The sequence below is a fragment of the Panthera leo genome, chromosome A2 (assembly GCF_018350215.1).
Source record: "Panthera leo isolate Ple1 chromosome A2, P.leo_Ple1_pat1.1, whole genome shotgun sequence".
NCBI classification, from domain to species: Eukaryota; Metazoa; Chordata; class Mammalia; order Carnivora; family Felidae; genus Panthera; species Panthera leo.
Window position 1 is genome coordinate 49,952,949 of NC_056680.1, and position 21,630 is coordinate 49,974,578.

Consider the following 21,630-nt stretch of genomic DNA (forward strand, 5'->3'; position numbering starts at 1 on the left):
CCCGTGCCCTTTCTTCCCAGGTAAGTGCTCACTCTCACTAACTCAGATTTTAAAGCCTTGCTGAAGAGTTCAACTTTGGACCAGTTATCCTCTCTGATCCTGTGTCCTCATGTACCAAATGCAAGTGAAAATCACCGTCATTATCATCACGGCAACAAGAACACCTTAAGTACTCACGAAACTAGAAAGAAAATGTGCATCTCAGCGCTTATTTAAAATCAGAATTGTATTCTCCTCCTCGCTGAATTGGGAGGGTGTACTCTAACACAACTTATGGAAGGCACATTCATATAATTTAGAAACCTCCATTTAAAAACAAAAACAAAAAAAACTTAACTCCGCTGGACTCTCACCTCTTGTCTGCTCACTGGAGGGAGGACTTGCCCGGGTTTGGGAAAGTTAGCAGGCCCAGTCGGTGAGGCTGAATACCACCTGCCTCCCCCGCCTCGCCCCGCAACACACACCCTCCCCCCCCCCTCCCCCCGCCCGCCCTCCAGAACAAGGCAGAAAGGGTGGGAAGGGGAACACGCTCAGCATTTATTTTTGGACCCAGCTCACTAAAAATACCTCGGCCTACCAGTTTGATCACTCTCCCCTCTGACCTGAATGGATCGCGGGGCCCAGCAGCCCGCCCCACCCTCTGCCCGTTGTCCTTTAAAGGAGAAGGGCGTGGGGACGGATTCCTGCCGCTCACTCGAGGGACTGATGAGAGCCGCCCGGACCGGCAGGGGCCGCGGCCGCACTGACGTCAGGACAGTGCTCGCGCCGCAGCAGCCGCCCAGCGCGGCCCTGGCCGCCCAGAGGGAGGGGGTTGAGCCGCGCGCTGCGATTGGCTGGCCGAGCGCGAGCGCGAGCGCGAGCGAGGATTGGCTGGCGCGGTTTTAGAGGGAGTCCCGCTCTCCAATTAAAGGACCTCGCGGCGCCGGGCTGAGCGCAGAGCTCCCCCTGGGCCCGCGAACCTGGCCATTCAGCCAGCGCTGTCCCCGCTGCGCGCCCTAGCGCCTCTGCCGAGAAGCCAGGCGCTGTTCCTGCACCACAGAAGATGGCAAAGGTGGCTAAGGACCTCAACCCAGGAGTTCAGAAGGTGAGCTGCTATCTGTCTGTACTTAACCCACATTCTACCTTTTCCTTGTGCCCCTCTCCCAGGTTTCGCGGAGACTTCCCCAGACGTAAGTAGAAGGAAATTCATTAAATTCCAAGACTTCCCAGAAAACAAGTTGGGAATACATATTTGAGCCAACAGGCACACACCCTAAAACTTACTCTTAAAAGCCATTGTGTAAAGTATTTGCAAAGAATCTTAGTTCTTCGGTGATGCTAATTAAAATTTAAATAAAACTTTTTTTTCTTTTTAAGAGTAATTCTGTTGTCTGAAACGAGGGGGAAAAAAAATCCTACCTCCTCCCACCCCATCTTCCACCTCCCGGAATTGAGGTGAAGGCTTGGGGGAGAGTAACATTTATTCACAAGGAATCTCCCCTTTGGCTGTCTGTCCTCCTAGTATTTTGTGTTTTTCGCTCACACACACACACACACACACACACACGCGCGCGCGCGCGCACGTTTCTTTAGTTGGTGATGTTGGCAATGGCAGCAGTGCCAGCACAGGGGAACTAATTTCTGTCCCCAGGGTCTGCACGTTTCCCTTTCAGGAAGGGCTGGCCCAGAGCCCAGAAGGTCACGGGTGAATTACTGCAGGAGAGGCCCTCAGCTGTGCCTGTAGCTCCAACACCCACCAGCTACTTACCTGGATGCAGTTGGGAGAGGGCACAGGTCAGAGACTTAGAGGGCAAGTGAGCTGGAAAGGAACAGAGAGACAGTCTAAGCCAGTGGAGAAACAAAAGCCCAGGGTTATGGAGCATTGGTTCCAGCAGGCAACACAGGGTAAGGAAAGCCTTAGGCTCTGAAACCCTGGCCCTGCCCCTTTTTAGCTATACTGTTTTGACCAAGTCACTTTTCTGTGCCTCATTTTCCTTGTCTCCAGTTTGGGGGATAATAGACCTCGCCTCCCTCCCAGCAGTTGTATCAGTAATGATACACTATGGGTTAATCTCCCAAAGCAGTCATTTTTAAACTCTTGCGGGCAGAGTCCTCCTTAGACATCTGCCATTACCTGTGGAGTAGGATGAGAGGCAAAAAACCAAAACCAAACAAACAAAAAACCCCACACCCATGTCCGACTCAAAATAAAAATGCAAGCCAGATACTTAGAGCCACAGAGTTCGTGCATCTGATTTATTGCTGCACCATTACATAGCTGTCCTGCCCCAGACTCCCACACAGAGTCCTGCAGACCTTTCTGAATGTGTTCACCAAGTCAGACTTAATCAGGGCATCTCTGGAACCTACCGTGTCCCATCACATTTGCCAGACTATTTGGAGAATCAGGTCGTCTCTCCTTCTATGGAATTCTCAGAACACTTTAGATCTTGGTAAGGTACCTGCTAATTTCTACCTAGTAGTGAGTCCCGCACGCACTGCTCTTATTTCTTTACACATCTTTCTAAACTCCTTGAAGGCAAACCTTTCTGGTTCATCTCTGTTCCAGCACAGCATACCATACACAGCAGGACTCAATAAACTACCGGGGAACCACTGAATATCTGCCCAGCTAAGACCATAGTGTTCGCGGACAGTACATTTTGTACATGAATGTTTTTTAACTTGTAGCAGCCGGACATTTGTGTGCCTGAACTGCCTCCCCAAATTCAGCTGAGGTAAAAGAGTTTAGGACTAAAGGGGCAGAGCTCCCACTGTCCTCTACAAAGTCAGGTGATTTGGGGGTGGTTTTACTACATGTTGACTGATAGATAATGTCTGAAGTAAGGCAGAGTACATGGAAACCCTCCTCCTTACTGAAAGCCAAAGCCACAGCTTGGAGGAAGCCTTGTTTTTATTTTCCTTTGCATCGGAGAGTGTGATTATCCGGATTAGAGGTGGAACATGTTCTCCTTCTTGTCACCCTCTAGTGCCAACTTCCTTGGCCTGCAAAGGGTTTATTTTCCATTTAGATCCAATTACAGGCTTAGAGAAGGAATGTGGTGGGTAGAGATGAAAGAGTGGACTTTTTTTTTTTAACCTCTTGGGACTGTGGCAATGAGGAGGACGGTCACCACTATGTAGATTAACCAGTCTTCAACTCAAAAAGTCAAGGGAAAAGAAGGGAGTGGGAGAGAACTTCTCTTTGTTGAACTTTATAATAGTGATTAAACACTGTCATACCAACAGCATGCTGAAAAGCTTTTATTGCATATTTACTCTTTAAATCTGCAGCAGCAGGGCGGGGGGTATAACATTTGGCTTCAGGATGCCTAATCACACGTAGGCATTTTGAAACCATTTCATTAGACTCTTGGAGCTGCAAGAGATGCATTTACAAAATGAGAAATGGTTTAAAATGGCACACAAACTGTCTCTGCTGCCCTACCCCCAAAGGGAAGAGGGATACAAGGAATCCTTAGCAGCTGGGAAGTCATAAAAAGGTCTTCAGGAGAACATAAAATCCAGAACCCGGAGTAGCCTTAGAGACTGTCTAACCAATCTGACAGAGTGGCTCCTGAGGATCACATACCTAGTTAGTGGCAGACCTTAGGAACAGTTACCTGCCTCCTCTCATCTGTGCCAAGTTAAATGCTCCCAATGGCTACTCTTGAGCCATCATTTGTTTTTTTTTCTACTGGGAAAGAGAAGGTGTCCTAGCACAGAAAGTTCCCTGAGCATAGTCAACATTCCTTGGTAATAAAGGGCCTTGAAGGCCAAATGCCATTTCTTTTAGTGGAATCAACCACTACTGCGGATTTATTCTGTTGTTGATTAAGCAAATTTAAGAATACTGGTACTGCTGTTCTTGTAACCAGATCCAGGTTCCTACCCCAACTCTACCACTTACTGGCTATGTGCTCTTGGGCAAGCGAATTAACTTCTGAGTCTGTGTCCTTATCTGAAAATTGGAGAGACGGTCACAGCACCTACCTCCCAAAGTATCCGTGGTCATTAAATGAGATAATGTATATGACAGGCTCAGCACAGCAGCTTTCAGAGTTAGCTAGTAGTAGTAGGCGTAGTGGTAGGAGTAGTATTGGTTGGCAATTGTAGATTCCGATGGGTGTGTGAATGCTGAAAGGAGTCTTTTGGTGGATAAAGGACATGCTTTTCTTTATGACTATCTCATCTCAATAGCAACTAATTTTTATTCAGCTGAACCAAAGCCAGTTGCTCAGTCTTTTTTTTTTTTTTTTTAACATTTATTTATTTTTGAGACAGAGAGAGACAGAGCATGAACAGGGGAGGGGCAGAGAGAGAGAGAGACACAGAATCGGAAGCAGGCTCCAGGCTCTGGGCCATCAGCCCAGAGCCTGACGCGGGGCTCAAACTCACGGACCGCAAGATCGTGACCTGAGCTGAAGTCAGACGCTCAACCGACTGAGCCACCCAGGCGCCCCAGCTCAGTCTTGATAAGTTGAACATTGATCTTGTCTTCATTCTCCCCCCAACAGATATAAAATCTGCTTACAGGGAACAGAGATCACCAGTCATCTCACTCTGGAGTCATAGAATTTTAGGCCTGAAAAGGGACATGGAGCTCTTTTCACTTTTTAGACAAGGAAACTTAGCCCCAGAGGGGTCCAGCTCCTTACGTGAGATTGCTGAGAAAATGTGCCGAAACCCATTAGGCTTTGCAAGAATACAGGCCTATTGGCTGCCAAGGAGCCACTTGCAGGAATTTAGAAAGGACTAGAACAAAGAGATCTAAGAGCATGTTCACTGTTGACTGTACATGTGCCAGTGGATTGGCTCCAAAGGGAGCCAGTTTTTTCTGTTTTCACCCCTCAACACAATGTCAGAAGAGGATTACATGATGGTTCTAAGTGCATTGCCAGGTTCAGCTGGGCGTCTCCCCACATCCTCATCTGCATCCCCTCCCTCCTGGCTTTCCTGTCCCCCGGCTTCATCCTCTCCTCTGCCCTCAGCGCTTCCTGCTTTCACCTCCAGTTCCTGCAGCGTGCAAAACTGCTGGCATGTTGCCTGAGCGAGCCGATCCAATGTAAACACAGCTCCTCAAGAACTGTCGTTGGCTCCTTCAATCTTAAAAATATACTAGGCTGTCACTTAAAGATCTTTATAGCCAAGGCAGTGGAGACATGCCCATAGGTGTATAAGGAACTTGGCCCCAAGGAGAGCCTTTTTAAAAAAGAAAGACAGAAATTATCCAAGTCCTTCTTAAAGGATCTCTGAAAACAGATGCTGAAGCCATTACTTGGTAAATTGCAGATGCTTGTCATCTTGTGCAGACCTGTGTGAATATGTGGGGTTGGTGGCTGCTGATGGACTTTCACCAGTGCATCCACCACCTGGGGTGGTGGGGGGCAAGGAAAGGCTTAATCACAGACCATCTCCAGGCTTTACACTCAGCCATCTAGGCTCCAAGACCTCCTCTTAGCCAGGGCCTATCCACCATTCTATAAGCAGGACAGAGGGAAAAGGACTTCGGTATTTCCCTCTGAGTTCCTGTGGTTTGATCCTCTTTCCACATTAACTAGCCAAAGGTGACAGGAAGAAAAAGAATAGGCTGAGTCCAGCAAAAGCTGGGGACCAGGAAGGAGGGACAGTGACACAGGCTCACGTGTGCCTCTTTCTTTCCCACCCCCATGCCTGCCACTTCTGGTGAGAATAAGGTAAGGACAGAAAGGTGAGGGAATAATTCCTCCTACAGCCTGCTGGAGTCAGCAGGTCTCCTGAAGAGGTATTCAATTTGATTTTGGAAAGGAGATTCATTTTTGCTTTCCAACTTACACATTCAAAATAGCGTGTGAATAATAAAGTGGAAATCTGTCATGATGAGCATAGATCTTGGGAGTTCTTATCTCCCTAGGGTTCATCCAACACCATTGAAATATTTATTATGAGAAGTTTTCTGGCAGGGGTTGAGTCATGATAATAACTGCAGGCATTTCTTTACCAGGTGACTTTGGACAGGTCACCTTTCCTAGGAAGTAGCGGACCTTGAAGGAGAACCAGTCTTCCTTTTCCCTCCAGTCCACTGACCTTTCCAGTACACCAGACTGTCTCCCAAATAGCAAAGGATTATGGAAAACAGGCCTAAAACCTTGTCCCACTGAAAGTAGAATTGTGGAACAGCTCTCAAGGACATCCAGAAGGAAGAGACAGCTGTTGTCCTTTAAGTGCCTTCCTTTGGAAGTACCACCCCCCTCCTTTTCATTTGCTGTTGGGAAGAGGATTTGGCTGGCAGCTGCCATGATCTTGCCAGGTGCAGGGCCACCAACCACTTCTATAGGAGTCGCTCAAGATGATGATATTTCTTTAACTCCACATGGAATGTCCAGGGTGTCCTAAACCTATTCTTGGAGCTTCATACATATCAATGGCATGGATCTGCAGAAGTTCTAGAAATGCTTTCTATAAAGCTTTTATAGAAAGCATTAAACAAGAAGTTGGGTCTCATTATGTGCACTGAGATTCTTTCAGTGGCCAACATTTATACTTGGTATCTAAGCCTAAATATCTGATGTGGAAATTTGATGGTGGTTTCACAAAAACAGAAACGGTAATACAATTACAAGGCTTTGTCAAACTTCCAGATCAACTCTTTGCTCATTGTCTGCTGTTTTATATGAGAAGCAAACCCTTTTACATTTTCTCTCAGAAGGGACATGTTTGATCTTTTATCATTTATTTGGACTCCTGTCCCCTAAGGACTCTCCAGGAAGACTGCTTCATTGTCTGCTAGCATAGACAAATTCGAGGAAAGACAAAAGAGAGGAGGGAAAGACATCTCTTGAGTACATGCGGGTGCCTGACATTTTCTCACATCCCATTTAGCCTTAAAGACTACCATGCAAAAATTTGAATATCCTTTCTACACATGAGTAAATTAAGATTAAGTTTAAGTGATTATATGATGGCAGGTTACAAACTCAAACCCAGTCTTCTCTGGTCCCAAACCTTAACCTCTTTCCACTCTAAGAAAAAAATAAGAAGGCTTTCCTCAGAAGTAGCAGTCTGGTGGAGGGGAGCTGTGATTATCAGCGAGAGCTCCACTCAGAGATCAAAGTCCCTCTACACCTTACTAGTCTGATTCAGGAATTACCCAGCATTTACCAAATGTTACCAGGCATTTGTGCCTCTCTGGTATCTCTTGGTCACTATACTGTCACCCACATCAAGTCAAAGCCATTTCCAGATATAGAACAAGGGCTTTCTAGATTTCTCCTGGTTCCTGGTTTTCTAGAAGTCTGGTATAACTCTCAAGGGAGGGGGCTAGTAGGGAGGCAATCTAAGGAAGCATACAATAATATCCTGAAATTACTGAAGAAGCAGTGACCCTTGGCCAAAAAAATAAAAATAAAAATAAAAATAAATCCTAGAGATCCCAGTCCCAGAGCTTCCAGGAAATTCTAGCCTGGGGATAAGCTTGACCTCTGGAATGTGTATCTCTACATGCCTGGTCAGCCTGACTCATGGTCTACCCAATAACACGTGAATCAGGACCAAGCAAAACACAGCCAAGCCCCCACCAGGACATGCTTTAAAAGGAAATAAGATTGCTGAGGGGGGAGAAAAGCAAAGGCTCCATTTGGCACGTCACTCTTTGGAAGAACGAAAGAGGACTGGGGTCCAGCCCATGGCGGCTGTTTCAAATCCACATGATATGTTTATGGATTTTTTTTCTCCTTGTGTTTTAAAACATGAGGTTCTTTATCAAATTAATCTTTGGAGAAAAATGCAAATGAATCATTTAAAAGAGCTGAGCTGAATCTAGGGATCCTTTGTGTGGCAATTGGGACACAGGGGAGAAATAACATGTCCAAGATTTACCTGAGACATAACCAAAAGATGCACTGATTCACAGCATCTTTTATGAATGCAGGAGAAAAGGGGATCTTCTCTATTCTGTCACTTCCATGCCCAGAGGACTCTAATTTCACGTCAACTTCATACCCTCAAACTTCAGAAGGTCAAGTGAACGTTTTGGCTATGAATTTAGCTTTGGCCACATGATTTAGAGGCCAACTGAGAAGCGGTTAAACACACAGCCTTTGCAAGTATGGAGATCTAGATGTGACTCATGGTTCTGCCATTTGCTAGGTCTGTAATCTCTGCCAAGTTGCTTTTCCTCTCTGGACCTCGGGTTCCCCATTTGAGAAAGTGAGTTAACAATAGTTCTACATGTAAACAATAGTTAACGAGATAAAGCACGAAAAGTGCCTGGATGCCTCAAAAAATATTTCCTCTTGCTGTTACTGGTATCCCCTCTCATCAGTACAGCACAGAAATCCCATAGGTAGTTAAACCAAGTTCAGCTTACCTACGTCATGTCACATGTGGCTTCCAAGATATCAGATTGCAGGACCTTCTCTTTGTAGCTAAACTTAGACTTAGCCATAAATATACTCAGGCAGCATCATATGCAAAATCGTGACAATGGCAACAATTTGCTTTGCGTATTTGTTGCTCCACTTCTAAAAAGGAGCCCTCCCCTTGCCTGAGACCAGTCATTGGCACCAGCCATGTGATCTTACACAGGGACTCCCTCTCACCAAGTCTCGGATGTCTTGCTTATAAATCAGGGTAATGGTCAGTCATTTCTTCATTTAGCAAATATTTATTTAGCTTCTGTCATGTGCCAAGCACCGTGCTGAGCACTGAATAAAAGACAATGAATAAAACAAGTTTTGGTCCCTGCCACATAAACTTGAGTCTGCTCAAATGCATTTCTCATAAAGGTAGGATAAAGGCCAAATAATGTCAGTGTCCTAGGATTCTGTGTGTTCCATGACCATCTGTAGCACTCAGGTGTATACACACACACCTACCTCTTCTCCTTTGCTACCCACCCTCATATTTCCCAGCACTGCACACATTTGAGCCACAACCAACCCCAGTCATGTCTACAGTGCAACAGTAGAACAAGTATGATAATTCTCCCAGTTACTGCATTTTAAACAGGCAGTTTAGTGATGAGAAGTCTGAGGCAAGGGGCATACTGGCAGCTCTCAGGTGCTACTGGTAACGAGCAGCCCCTTCAGCTGCCTTGCAGACATGGAAGAAGACAGATCGTCTGTGCTCAGCCTATGTCCTCAGATGCAGCCCAACACCCCAGGCTCTGTCCTTAGTGGTGTTGATGGCAAGGGCACCAAAGGACAGGAGCACAGAGAAAGGTCTCTTGGCTGACTAACACCCCATAACCTGCCCTTAAGAAGACAGCATCTATTTGGGCTGTATGACTAAGTGACATGTCCAGGTACTGATTCATGAGGTGGACTACCAAGGTGACTGGCCTGGCTAATCCATTGGCTAGAAGAAGTGGAGGGAGAGAGGAGCCCAGCCCTGCCCTCATCCTGGAAGAGAGCCACCTACCTGCTGAGACATTCCTGTGCTCCCTACCCAACCCTGGCACTGATGCCAGCCAGTGTCCTTCTTAAGGGAGATCTGGCCCCAATGTGGGCAGGGGTCAGCATTTGTGGGCTTATTGTAGAGGAAGTCAAGGGAATTTTTAAATCTTGCTAGCAGATGGAGGAGAGGTTTTTAACCAGGGATCTGTGGATAGAATTGAGGGTATCAAGGAATGTAAATGAGGAAAAATCGCATCCCAATATACCCAGCCTCTATCTGATTCAGCTTTTTCTTCAGTTATGATGGAAGGCAAAAGCCCAGATAGCTTAGCAGCCCGACTTGTCTTTTTAACCAAATAAAGCTATTGAACAAGATATTTACATTAGAAAAAGATAGCTGGATGTAGGCCCTATGCCCTTGATACCAGTGGAAATCTGATACTTTCATATCCTATTACAGCTTAGATAGATGTCTAATGTACCACTTATGCTTATCCATATTCTGGAATAACAATAAATCCACTGCTGAGTTTTGTTAATAACTTAATAAAGGCATGTGTGTTCCTAAATCATAGATCTGTTTTTATCTATTGATACTGTTTCAGTAATAATGGTTTCCTCTGTAATCCTACATATTTTATGCATTTAGAACATTATTCTAAGAGGGAATGCCTTTGTGTCAGACAACCAAAAGAGCCCAAATACATTAAGACCTCTGTCAAAATCAAGCTTTAACAGTATTCTATATACATATACACAAATATGTGCATATATAGGGGCGCCTGGGTGGCTCAGTCGATTAAGCATCTGACCATTGGTTTTGGCTCAGGTCACGATTTCACAGTTGGTGAATTTGAGCCCCACATGGGGCTTTGTGTTGACAGCATGGAGCCTGCTTGGGATGCTCTCCCTCCCTCCCTTCTTCCCTTCCTCTCTCTCTCTTTCCCCCATCTGCTCCTGTGTGCTCTCTCTCAAAATAAACTTAAAAAAAAAAAAAAAAACGAATTTAGTTTGTGCAAACATATATGCAATTATGATATGCCAGGAACTAAGCTGATAAGTAGAAAAATAGAAGGAAAAGAGTCCCAGAAGCTGATGGTTTCAGAAGAGGAGCAGCCAGTCCGGCCATTCAAGAAGAAACAGTCCCTGAAGACCTTGACCAGAGGTAGGAGTATGGAAGTGAGGGGGATCAGAAAAGGCAGTACTTAACCCCACCTGGGAGGTCAGGGAAGGCTTACCCAGGAGGTGACATCTGAGCTGAGTGTTGAGAGACAAGGATAAATGAGCTGTTAGGATCGGGTCATGGTCTAGTTTTATGCTTTCCAAGTACGTCACGTATACTGTCCATCCTACCTGACTTCTAACTCAGGGAATATCATCCATCTTGAATTGCAGAGAAATACATTTCCGTGTATCCATCCATCCCTACATCTGCAGCTTTTGTTTTCTCTTCTGAGAACTTGCTCCTCTTGCCTCTCAACCAAAATATTTCGGGTGATGAGGATACAAACCCTGTCAGACGGGCACACAGAAAGCTTTATGGCAGTGGCTTGAGACTCTCAGCAAAGGAGATCCGGCAAACTCACCCCCGTCGAGTTTGAAGTTTTGCAGGAAGATTTAGATTCAGAGACCTGAGATTATGCAATAGAAATGGGAAGAAAGGAACACACACACACACACACACACACACACACACACACTGTGAAATTCAGCACACAGCACATGTGAGCAGAACATGAAAACAATCCAGAGCACCACAGGCAGCAGTTTTGCTCCCCGAGTTTTATTCACCTTTAAACTCTGAAACCATAAATGATACTTAGAGGAAAAGAAATCCCAAGTAGGACACCTTAATGAACTAACAGAAAGAAAATCAGCCTTTTGAAATGCAGGAAGTTGGTTAATAGGATGGAGAATCTGCCATCACACCAATTGCTTTTGTCCATTTCTTCAGATTTCTCACTTGGTCTGACAATGTGGGTTCCTTGTTGCCATGTGGTAGAGCAGATGAGGCATCAAAATGAAAAACACATGGTTTGGATGTCAAAATGTCACTGGGATGATTGTTCTTGATTTTTGTCAGTTGTATATGGCATGTAAAAGAAAAATTCCAGATGATTCCCTGCCAGTTATCTGGAAAATGAAATTATGGAGATCATTGCTATGTGTGGACCTGAGAAGAACCTGGGAAGAGGCGAAGTTTGATGGAAAAGCTGTGTTTCCTCTAGAGTCTGTCCTCCTACACAGCCAAAGGCCTGAACAGCCCGTGGGGGGGAGACACCCCATAATTAAGATTCATGCTACCTAGAATGGCTGTTGTCACTCACCTTTATTTTTCCTTGGACCCAGCCCAGGGCTGGGGCCATCACAAGGGAAATCATCATACATTTATTTTAATAATGCTTGTAGTGAATACTTCAGCAACTACAATTAATTTTTAAGAGGTCGAAAGGGCTTCAGAGTTTCCCTAGGTCACCTTCCTTATTTTTTTTTTAATTTTTTTTTAACGTTTTATTTTATTTTTGAGACAGAGAGAGACAGAGCATGAACGGGGGAGGGGCAGAGAGAGAGGGAGACACAGAATCAGAAGCAGGCTCCAGGCTCCGAGCCATCAGCCCAGAGCCCGATGCGGGGCTCGAACTCACGGACCGTGAGATCGTGACCTGAGCTGAAGTCGGATGCTTAACCGACTGAGCCACCCAGGTGCCCTGGTCACCTTCCTTATTTAACAGACAAGGAAACAACAGATCTAGCAGGTTAGGTGACTTGTTCCAGGTCACAGAGCTAGTGAGTAGAAGAGGTGGGGTAAGAATTTGAGGTATCATAGCATTTCAGGTTCAGAAAAACTTTTAAAACTTTATTTTGTTCAACTGTCCCATCCTTAAACATCAGATGAACTGGACACGACAGGCAGATGCTCTGAGAATACCACTGACAAGCACTTGCAGCTCCCGAGGAGACCTATTGAACTCCTCTGCTTATGAGACAACTCCTCCTCATTGTGAGCTAAAATCTGTCTCTGCAACCTCTTCCCATTGCTTCTGTTTCCCTAGCTCCTCAGTGCAAGGATGTGATGACCACTTTTTCCTAACGTTCCTGTTCTGGTAACTGACCAAGTCCTACATGTTGTTCAGGATTAAGGTCAAAGCATCTGTTTCCTGGGTTAGTTCCTGGCTTCTGGGGGACCTGGTGTCAGCCTTTAGCCAAGTGAGATGGCCAACAGACAGCCCCCATGTTTTGTTTTGGCATGAGTTTGGTGACCTCCACTTAAGCAGGTTATTTACCTCTCCTTAAAATCTCACCCAATTGGGAAGGTCACTTCTATGCCACCAAACTATCCTATTTCTTGGAGGATAGCTTTTAAAGTGGAAAAACATGGCAAAAGAGGAGGGGATAGGCAACTCTAAGAACTAAGAACTCCAAACCTGTGTCCTAAATACTCATGAAAAATCAGCACTGTTCTAAACACAAAGTACCTGATTTATAAAGGGCGGAGGTGTGGAGGTATGATAAGAAATCAGAAAAGGCTAAGGAGGAAAAGAAGAAAACCTTGATAAACAGAGGTAATATCTTTTTTAAAAGCTTTTAAAATTATTTGCAAAGTTGTCACAGCTTACTATATGGAATGCGAGAACAGTAACAAAGTAGTCTAAATTTTATATCCTGGTGACTTTACCATCTAGAGGGAATGCTCAAAATATAAATATGAAGGGGGCACAAGCCTAGGTAGCTCAGTTGGTTAAGTGTCCAACTGATGATCTCAGCCCAGGTCTTGATCTCAGGGTTATGAGTTCAAGTCCCACATCGAGGTCCATGCTGGGCATGAAGCCTCCTTTAAAAAAAAAAAAAAAATCGGGGCGCCTGGGTGGCTTGGTCGGTTAAGCGTCCAACTTCGGCTCAGGTCATGATCTCACGGTTCGTGAGTTCGAGCCTCGCATCGAGGTCTGTGCTAACCACTCAGAGCCTGCAGCCTGTTTCAGATTCTGTGTCTCCCTCTCTCTCTGCCCCTCCCCTGTTCATGCTCTGTCTCTCTCTGTCTCAAAAATAAATAAACGTTAAAAAAAAATTTAAAAAAAAAATGAAGGCTGGTCACCATAATAACTTGCTTTCATTAAAAGATGCCACTAAGAAAGTGAAAGACAATCCACAAAGAAAATATTCACAGTACATATATCTGACAAGAGATTGTATCCAAAATATATAACTGCTTTAAATCAAATATTTTTACCTTTTTTTAACATTCATTTTTGAGAGAGACAGAGCATGAGTGGGGCAGGGGCAGAGAGAGAGGGAGACACAGAATCAGAAGCAGGCTCCAGGCTCTGAGCTGTCAGCACAGAGCCCGAGGCAGGGCTCGAACTCACCAACCCTGAGATCATGACCTGAGCTGAAGCTGGGCTTTCAACCAACTAAGCCACCCAGGCACACCCCATTTAAATCAATTTTTTAAAAGCAGTCCAATTTAAAAAAAAAATAGGTGAAGATTTGAACAAGCATGTCACAGAAAAAAATGTCTAAATGGCTAATAAGTGTAGGGAAAGGTATTCAACCTTATTACTCCTGAGAAAAACACAAAAGCACAATGATACGGCATTACATACCCAGAAGAGTAGTAAAATTAAATATTGACAATAGCAAGTGTTGACGAGGATGTGGAGCAGCTAGAATTCATACATTGCCAGAGACAATATAAAATGATACAACCTTTTTGGGAAACTGGTAGAAGAATCTTGAGGAGGTAGAAAGAAGGAAAGAGCATGAGGGCAGAGGACACAAGACAGACATGGACAAGAGTAGGTGAGACCAGCGTCCCTCAGCGGGATCCTCAACCATGGGGCTTATTCTAAAACCTTCTTACTCCTGGGCCAAGATCAGAACTGACAAGGTAGGAGTAGAGCCAGAGACATGGGAGGGAGACTCTGGTAGATTTAGGAAGAATCTGGAGACGAAAAGGAAATGAAAGTGAGAGGGTTGGGGAAGGCACCATTCCAAACCAAACTGAATTTTTAATGTCTGGTCCCAAGTTTTATTATCTTCCTGCAGGCTCGCCTATGAAAGGATTGGCTTTAGGATGGTGGATGAGCCAAGCCTTGATTTGTTTCCCTTCTTCAAACAACTGACTTGAACTTTCATCTGATCCTTGAGGCCCCCTCTTTCTGGCTGGAGGTCTCTTGAGAAAAAACTCCAGTGATTTCCATGGTCCGGGGAGGCAGTTGGCTCAGTGCTCTGGACAACAGCAGCCACATCTCAGCAGAGTTGGCCCTCCTGAGAGACAAGAGCCAGAGGGACAACTGAAAATTGGCTGAAATTTAGTCCAAACCACTCAGAGCTCAGACCAATATCGATGTTAAGTTTCTAGTCCTTGATGAATATTTATACCAAAATAGGGCCAGTGGAAAAGTTCTATCTGTGTGGATTTTAAGAATTTTGCCTTCCCTCAGCCACGTTGACCAAACTCAGGAAAGCAGCAGAATCATTGCCAAGTACGTACTCTTTGAAGTACAAGAAATTCTGAGAAGGCCCTGGACCCATCATATTTCTTCTTATCCCAAAAACTTAGATTTGGCACTCCTTTCTTTAAAAAATTCTTACTATCTCCACCTCTTGGTGCTTTATTATTTTAGCCTAGCCTTTGACACCATGAACACTCTTTTTTTTTTAATTTTTTTTTTGAGACACACACACACACACACACACACACACACACACACACACACAGAGTGTGAGCAGGGGAGGGGGCAGCAAGAGCCGGAGACAGAATCCGAAGCAGGCTCTAGGCTCTGAGCTGTCAGCACAGAGCCCAATTTGGGGTTCAAACTCACAAACCACAAGATCATGACCTGAGCAGAAGTCGGACACTTAACTGACTGAGCCACCCAGGCACCCCCAATATGAACACTCTTTTGAAAGAGTGGATAAGTCTATTCAAAGTCTTGTTGGGTGAAATTGCTTTCCTGGTTGATATTTTCCCCATCTTTCTAAAATCTGGGTGGTCCAGTTAATCACTTTAACTCACCTCCTTACTTTGCTAGTAGAGAAATGGCCCCAAATTTTCTCCTCAGTTGTATTACTCACTCCATACTCCTCAGAACCAAAAACAAAAAATTTCAGTAAGTTCTGCCCTTGATAGGAGGGATTAAACTAGAAGCTTTGCTCTTGCACCAGGCATATTAACTGCATTTATCAAACACGGGCCATGTGCCAGGCACTGTGCTACATAGTTTTTTCCTAATGTTTATAGAAATCTCATTTTACGGATGAGTAAACTAAGATTCAGAGAGATTAAATAAATTGCATTGGTGACATAGCTAGATGATGAACATGAATTAAATGTAGGAGATTCAATCCACAGCTCTCCCTCTGCCCTCTATGCCATTTCTTATCTACATGTAACACATTTGCAGGGTTCCAGAAAGATGAGTAATGATAGAGAGTAGTGCTCAGGCTCAGACCTTTTAAAAGTCAATAGCACTAGTTAGAATTTAATAATGTTGTTTTATATTTGTTATATTTTTTACACTTACCTTCTATTTTGTTAATTCTTTTTAACGTTTGTTTATTTTTGAGAGAGAGCATGCACACGTGTGTGCAAGTGGGGGAAGGGCAGAGAGAGAGGGAGACATAGAATCTGAAGCAGGCTCCAAGCTCTGAGCTGTCAGCACAGAGCCCGATGTGAGGCTCAAACCCACAAACCGTGAGATCATGACCTGAGCCGAAGTCAGATGCTCAACCGACTGAGCCACCTAGGCGCCCCAGTTTACCTTCTATTTTAATATATTTTAGAGTTAAAAGGTTTTTTTCAAGAAATAAGTTTTTTTTAAGTAATTTTTTTAAAGAAAAATTATAATAATCACCCAGGTGGTATACTGAGGACAGAATTCATAAAGGAGGAACATAGGCTTTCATAAACATCTAATATTGGATTACCCTTGATCTCTATAGCACTTTACAAATTTCTCAACATCCTATATGCATGATCATGTTTGATTCTCACAACAGCCCCATGAGGATGGTAGGAATTATAATCCATTTTAAAGGTGAAAAAAATCGAGGTTCAGAGAGCAGAAACTGCTCACCAGGGTTACATGTGTAGTGATAAAGTAGCCAGGGCTTGGGTTCAGCTCCAATACAAATGGTGTCCCCTGCTGCTCCACCAGCAAATTCAAGGGCAGGAGTGGAGAAAGAGATGTTCCAAAGCAATGATCCAAGACCAGAAATGCCATTGAAAGTCTGTAGAACTGAATGACTCTCACAGGCTGGCCTGAGTTTTCAGTTTCCCAGTGGTTGTGTGTATTCTGTTTCATGGAGAAGCCCGAGGTTGCTAAGTCTGAGTTGCTCTAGAGAAGTCAGATTTTCTCTCTCTGGTGAGTCACCTTTCAGAAGGTCAGAAAGTAGCTCTCCCATCATGAGAGCATCTCCTATCTTCTGGGGTACACCATGGAAGCCATGGCACACACTAGAAATGGGCCCCTCAAAGAGGAAAAGCTGGATTCTGCCCAAGAAGAAGAGCATTTCTTTCCATGTCTACTTGCCTTGAACAACTGACTGGGTTGCAGACCACAGGTCTGGGTGACTGGATGGGTAGGAATACCATAAAGATGGGAAAACCAGTGGGTTTGGGTAGCAAAGAAGGTGAGGTGGGAGTGCCAACAGCCTATCCACAAAGAGATTCCAGGAGCTGAAAGCACTCATGAAGGGAACACTGAGAGCTGGAGAGAATACTGAAGCCATTTGAATAGACAAATGCTTAAGAGAGAAAAGCATGTTGAAAATCAAGAGGCTATAATGGGGCACCTGGGCGGCTCAGTTGGTTAAGCGTCCAACTTCAGCTCAGGTCATGATCTCATGGTTTGTGAGTTCCAGCCCTGTGCTGACAGCTCAGAGCCTCGAGCCTGCTTCTGATTGTGTGCCTCCCTCTCTCTCTGACCCCTCCCCAACTCACTCTCTCTCTCTCTCTCAAAAATAAGTAAACATTAAGAACAAGTGCTGGAACCTTAGAGTAGAGGGGAGGAGGAAGCGGTTGGGGAGGGCTGTTAAGAAGGGTTGGCCAACCAGGGGAGGCTAGAATCTTGGAAACTACAGGAAATCAGGTTGATTCTTGTTTTCCCAACTCTTCCTACGGGCATCAGCCTCAGATGAAGGGTATCTATTACGCATTAGCTTTTAACGCAACACTGAAGAAGCATTAATCAAAGGCAAAAATGAAAGTGTTATAAAAGAAGCTAGTCAGACACATGTTTATTAAGGAGCTACTATGTGCAAAGCAGAATTTGAGGCACTGGTGACAGAGCAATAAACTAGACACACAGGGACCCTGCCTCCATATTGCTTTCTGTCTAGCAGGAAAGAATGTCATTGAAGAGTTATATTCAGGATTAAGTAACAATCATGATGAGTGCTACAAAGAAGTATAAGATACAGGGTTTTCTAAGACCCTATGATAGGGGTACCTGAATGACAAATACGAGTTAGGTGAGGGGAGAGAGAAATGTTCCACACAGAAGGAACTGCATATGGGCAGACTCAGAGGTATACAGGAATGTATCATCTTTCCTGGGGCATATGGTTAAATGAATAATCCTAAATTTATTCAAGAGATAACTTTCTGGAAAGTGACTTGGTTTCCATAGTTCTGACTACATTTTAATTGTGTTAAATGAGCTGCAAAGGTGAGACCTTGAAAATGAATTATTTGCAAGGTGAGTGACCAAGTGCTGATTTCTGTTTCATAAAACTAGCTTGCAAAAACTTGATCTAAATGCCCTTAAAGTGTTTTTATTTCTAAGACTATGATTTCCTTCTGTCAGATTTTCTTAAACATAGAATTCCACTATATAAAGTATATACAACTGATGCATTATGGAGAGGGAAAGTCAAGGAGAGGATTAAGTATTTGAAGATATATTTAATATTAGTTTGAAAAACATATGCTAGTGAAGAAAAAGAGGGAAGTCATTTATAAGAAAGGGTACTTGTTTTAAACCAAGAAACCTTCTTGGTAAAGGCACTCCAGTAAAACGGAAGTGGTTTCTTAACATCAAGGCACCAATGTTGGCTGAAGGAAATGTGCGTGTCTCCATGCTTCCAATGTCATAAGTTAACCTGAGAATTTGTGTGCGATTCCCAGCAGGAGTCATTTGCATAAGCAAAGCCTTCAGACTTTTAATAACAGTGCTGTACTTTTACATGGCACACTCCCTATTACAATGTTAAGATTCGGATAAGCAAGATTAAAAATTCTCCAACTTGGTTTGCTAAGTCTCTCCATTTCCAAAATTAACTCCAATAAAAGTGTGTTATCCTTAGATCAGTAATGCTGCAAGAATTCAGACACATACACACACACACACACACACAATTAACATCCTTTTAGGAAAAAATTCTTAGGACATCAGGCCGCTAAAATCAGGAGTCTTATAAAAACTGGGGAGGTATAATAAGTAAGTATTGCTGGCCTCAAGCTTAGAGTTTTATACTTGAGGAGGAGTCTACTAAGGGCTGAAACCTAAGAAGTAGGAAGCCACTTAGATTTTAATTTCCAGGTATGGCCTGAAGGTATTAGGCCTGGGGACACCAACAGCTTGTTCTCATTTAGGAAATGGGGGAGGGGAGAGTAAAGAAACCCTACAAGGACTTTATTTTATCTTAATTTCCCTCAAGCCACTTGGTAAATCTCTGATAAAATTCCCAAGGGGGTTGGAGAGCTTCTGGCTCCTAGCAAAACTAGTGGCATTACTTAGATCTTCCCAAGAACTGGCAGGGCCTATCAGTGAAAGAAAAAAAAGACAAGTTTAAAAAAGATATGTTGGAGCCTCTGCAAACAATTTGGCAAGAAATGCCAGGTCAGCTCTTGCCCTGTGGGAATCCCTTTCACAGTCAATGAAAACAACGCCCATGCTTTGGGAACCTAGTGGTCTCAAAAGATCCATAGAAAGTCTGGATGTTGGGGGGGGGGGGGGGGAGAGAAGGAGGACCCTCCCCCCACTGACTATTTTAACTAAGCAGTGTGCCCTCAAATAATGGGCTGACCTGTCTAAAACCAGGCAGTTCTCAAAAACAGGAGAGAGTGGTTTTGGCAGTCTGCGTTTGTGCAATTCACTATTCATGTTAGCCTGGGCAGTCCAAAGGAAGCTGGTGTCAAAGGAAAATATTAGTTCAGCCTGAAAATCCTATCACTTCAGTCCAGCAGGGTCCCTTACACGTAAAATTTGTGGACCTGCTTTGGATTCAACCACGTGTACCCATGAGCTGTCAGCAAGAAGCTGGCAGCACACAGGCTGCTTTCCTCTCTCCTTCAGTCACCATCATTTCTGCACTACCAAAGGAATGTTCAACAATGGAGGCAGAGTCCTGAGCAGGGCCTGACAACTTCCAGCGTTTTCCATGCGCTGCCTTCAGATGCAATCATCCAGCCATGGAGCACTCGTTTTAGGATTTGGAGCTTTCTGCCTTGTTCTGTACTCCTCTTTTTCAAAGTGACCCCAGCCCCATCACCTTTGAAAGAAGAGTTACTCTGAAAATATTTCGAGACTGCCCACTTTGAAGGGCTCCGGCCATCGCCAAGTGGGAAAGGAGCCCAGCCATGTGAATTGTCTCATGCAATTGCTACAGCTCCTTTGTCCAAAGGTCCCTCATGTCAGGCCTTTCCAAGAGCCGCAAACCCTTGGAAAATGTACTAATTTGAGTCTTATCGCTTTTTTGCCTATTTTTGATGAAAGTGCTAAAAATACAAAAGAGTAAAATTACCCAAAAGGCATATGGAAGCAAAAGAAAAAGGGGGTAGGTAATCCCCTATCTTGGCTAGCGGAGCACTCACAGTGCCTGCTCCATTATGCCAAGTGATGATGTGGTAAGAGGTAGACATTACTAACAGACGCAGCCAACCAGGCCTGATAACGGGAAACAATGGTTGCAATAACTCGTTCTAATCAAGAGGAGACATTCAGGATGCAGACGGTTAAGGATGGGGTCAGCTGTTGGATGGGCTGCAGTGTTAGAACCAGCTACCTCAAAGGCAGGCTTCCATGTGCCCACTCTGTTCATGGCCCTGGGTCTGGGCGTTCCTGTTTTTCTGGAACCAGCCTCAAATCAGTGAAGGTTGGCTCAAAGAGGAGGGGGGGGGGGGGGTTAGGAAGGGAGTTGAGAGCAGGGTCTTAAACAGAGAAAGCTTTCATTTCACATTTTCCTCCCCCCATATGGATTTGCTTTTCTATTCAGTTTTCATAGCTAGATTAACCCTTTGTGTTCACACATGTGCATCTTGGGAATCTCCAATAATTTCCTTCCCTGGAGGGGAAGACAGAACCAAACAAGTGATTACAAGTATAGAAAATGTTCCATACAGGGCTGTGTGTGCGTGCGCACTCATGGATATGCATGCCGTGTGTGGATGTGTGCACGTGTGTGGATGGGTGTCTAACAGGTCATACGTGGTGGTTAGGAGCTTAGAAAGGATAGGAGAGGGGAGAGCTTCCTGAAGAGGTAATGGGAGGAACTGGCTGGCAGTTTCCGGAACTACTCCAGGGGCATGGTCATCAAGGAGACTCAACAGATGGATTGGGACCCATTTCAGGGGAAGCTGGCAGGGTAGACAGAGGAGCGAAAAGCTTCTTTCACCACCCCAACGGGCTGGGACCGCCGGGCATCCTGCTGACTTTTCACACCTTCTAGAGCATGTGCTGGGATTCTGTGAATTTTCTTCTCCTTGCTGGCTGCCCTGCTTTCAACTTAATTTTACCTGTTAAATATCATGTGTTGAGAGAGGAAGAATAGTAAAGAGAACATGGTGTATTTTGTCCCAAACAAATTCTCGTAGAGTCAAGCCTGGACAAACCATCTTGACAAAAACAAAAACAAAAAACAAAAACAAAAAAACTTTTCTTATAGAGAGTAAAAAGTGCTCTTTTGTTGGGCATTTGTTCAAAACTTTATTTGGGATACCAGACACTCCTAACATGAGCTAAATCCATCAGACTAACTCAACCACAGCTGGTCTAAGGAATCAACTTAATACACACAAACCATTTAACAGGAAAGATAATCAGATCTATACCCCAAAATACTGACAACTCAAGCATTTCTGCCATCAGCTCATCAGCCACTAAATGTTTTCCTTTTCTGCTGCTTTAAATAGGATTGGGCTTTAAAAACAAAAAGGAAAAAGAACAAGTTTTCCATCCATTGAATTCTGAGTACAAGATCAGCTGGGCTAATCTCAATTTGTTTAGTCTATGCATTTTTATCCTTATTACACAATTCAGGAAAAGGGTATCTAAGT

General features: G+C 44.3%; 1 protein-coding gene across 1 annotated transcript in view; it reads left to right on the forward strand.

The window, feature by feature from the left end:
- The first annotated feature begins 921 nt into the window (after window positions 1-921).
- Window positions 922-21,630, forward strand: part of LMCD1 (LIM and cysteine rich domains 1) — a 58,151-nt gene continuing 37,442 nt past the window's right edge. Inside the window, exon 1 of the mRNA XM_042930030.1 lies at window positions 922-1,084. Within this exon, the coding sequence (XP_042785964.1) occupies window positions 1,043-1,084 (42 nt within the window). The 5' untranslated portion in view covers window positions 922-1,042. The remainder of the gene's footprint in view (window positions 1,085-21,630) is intronic.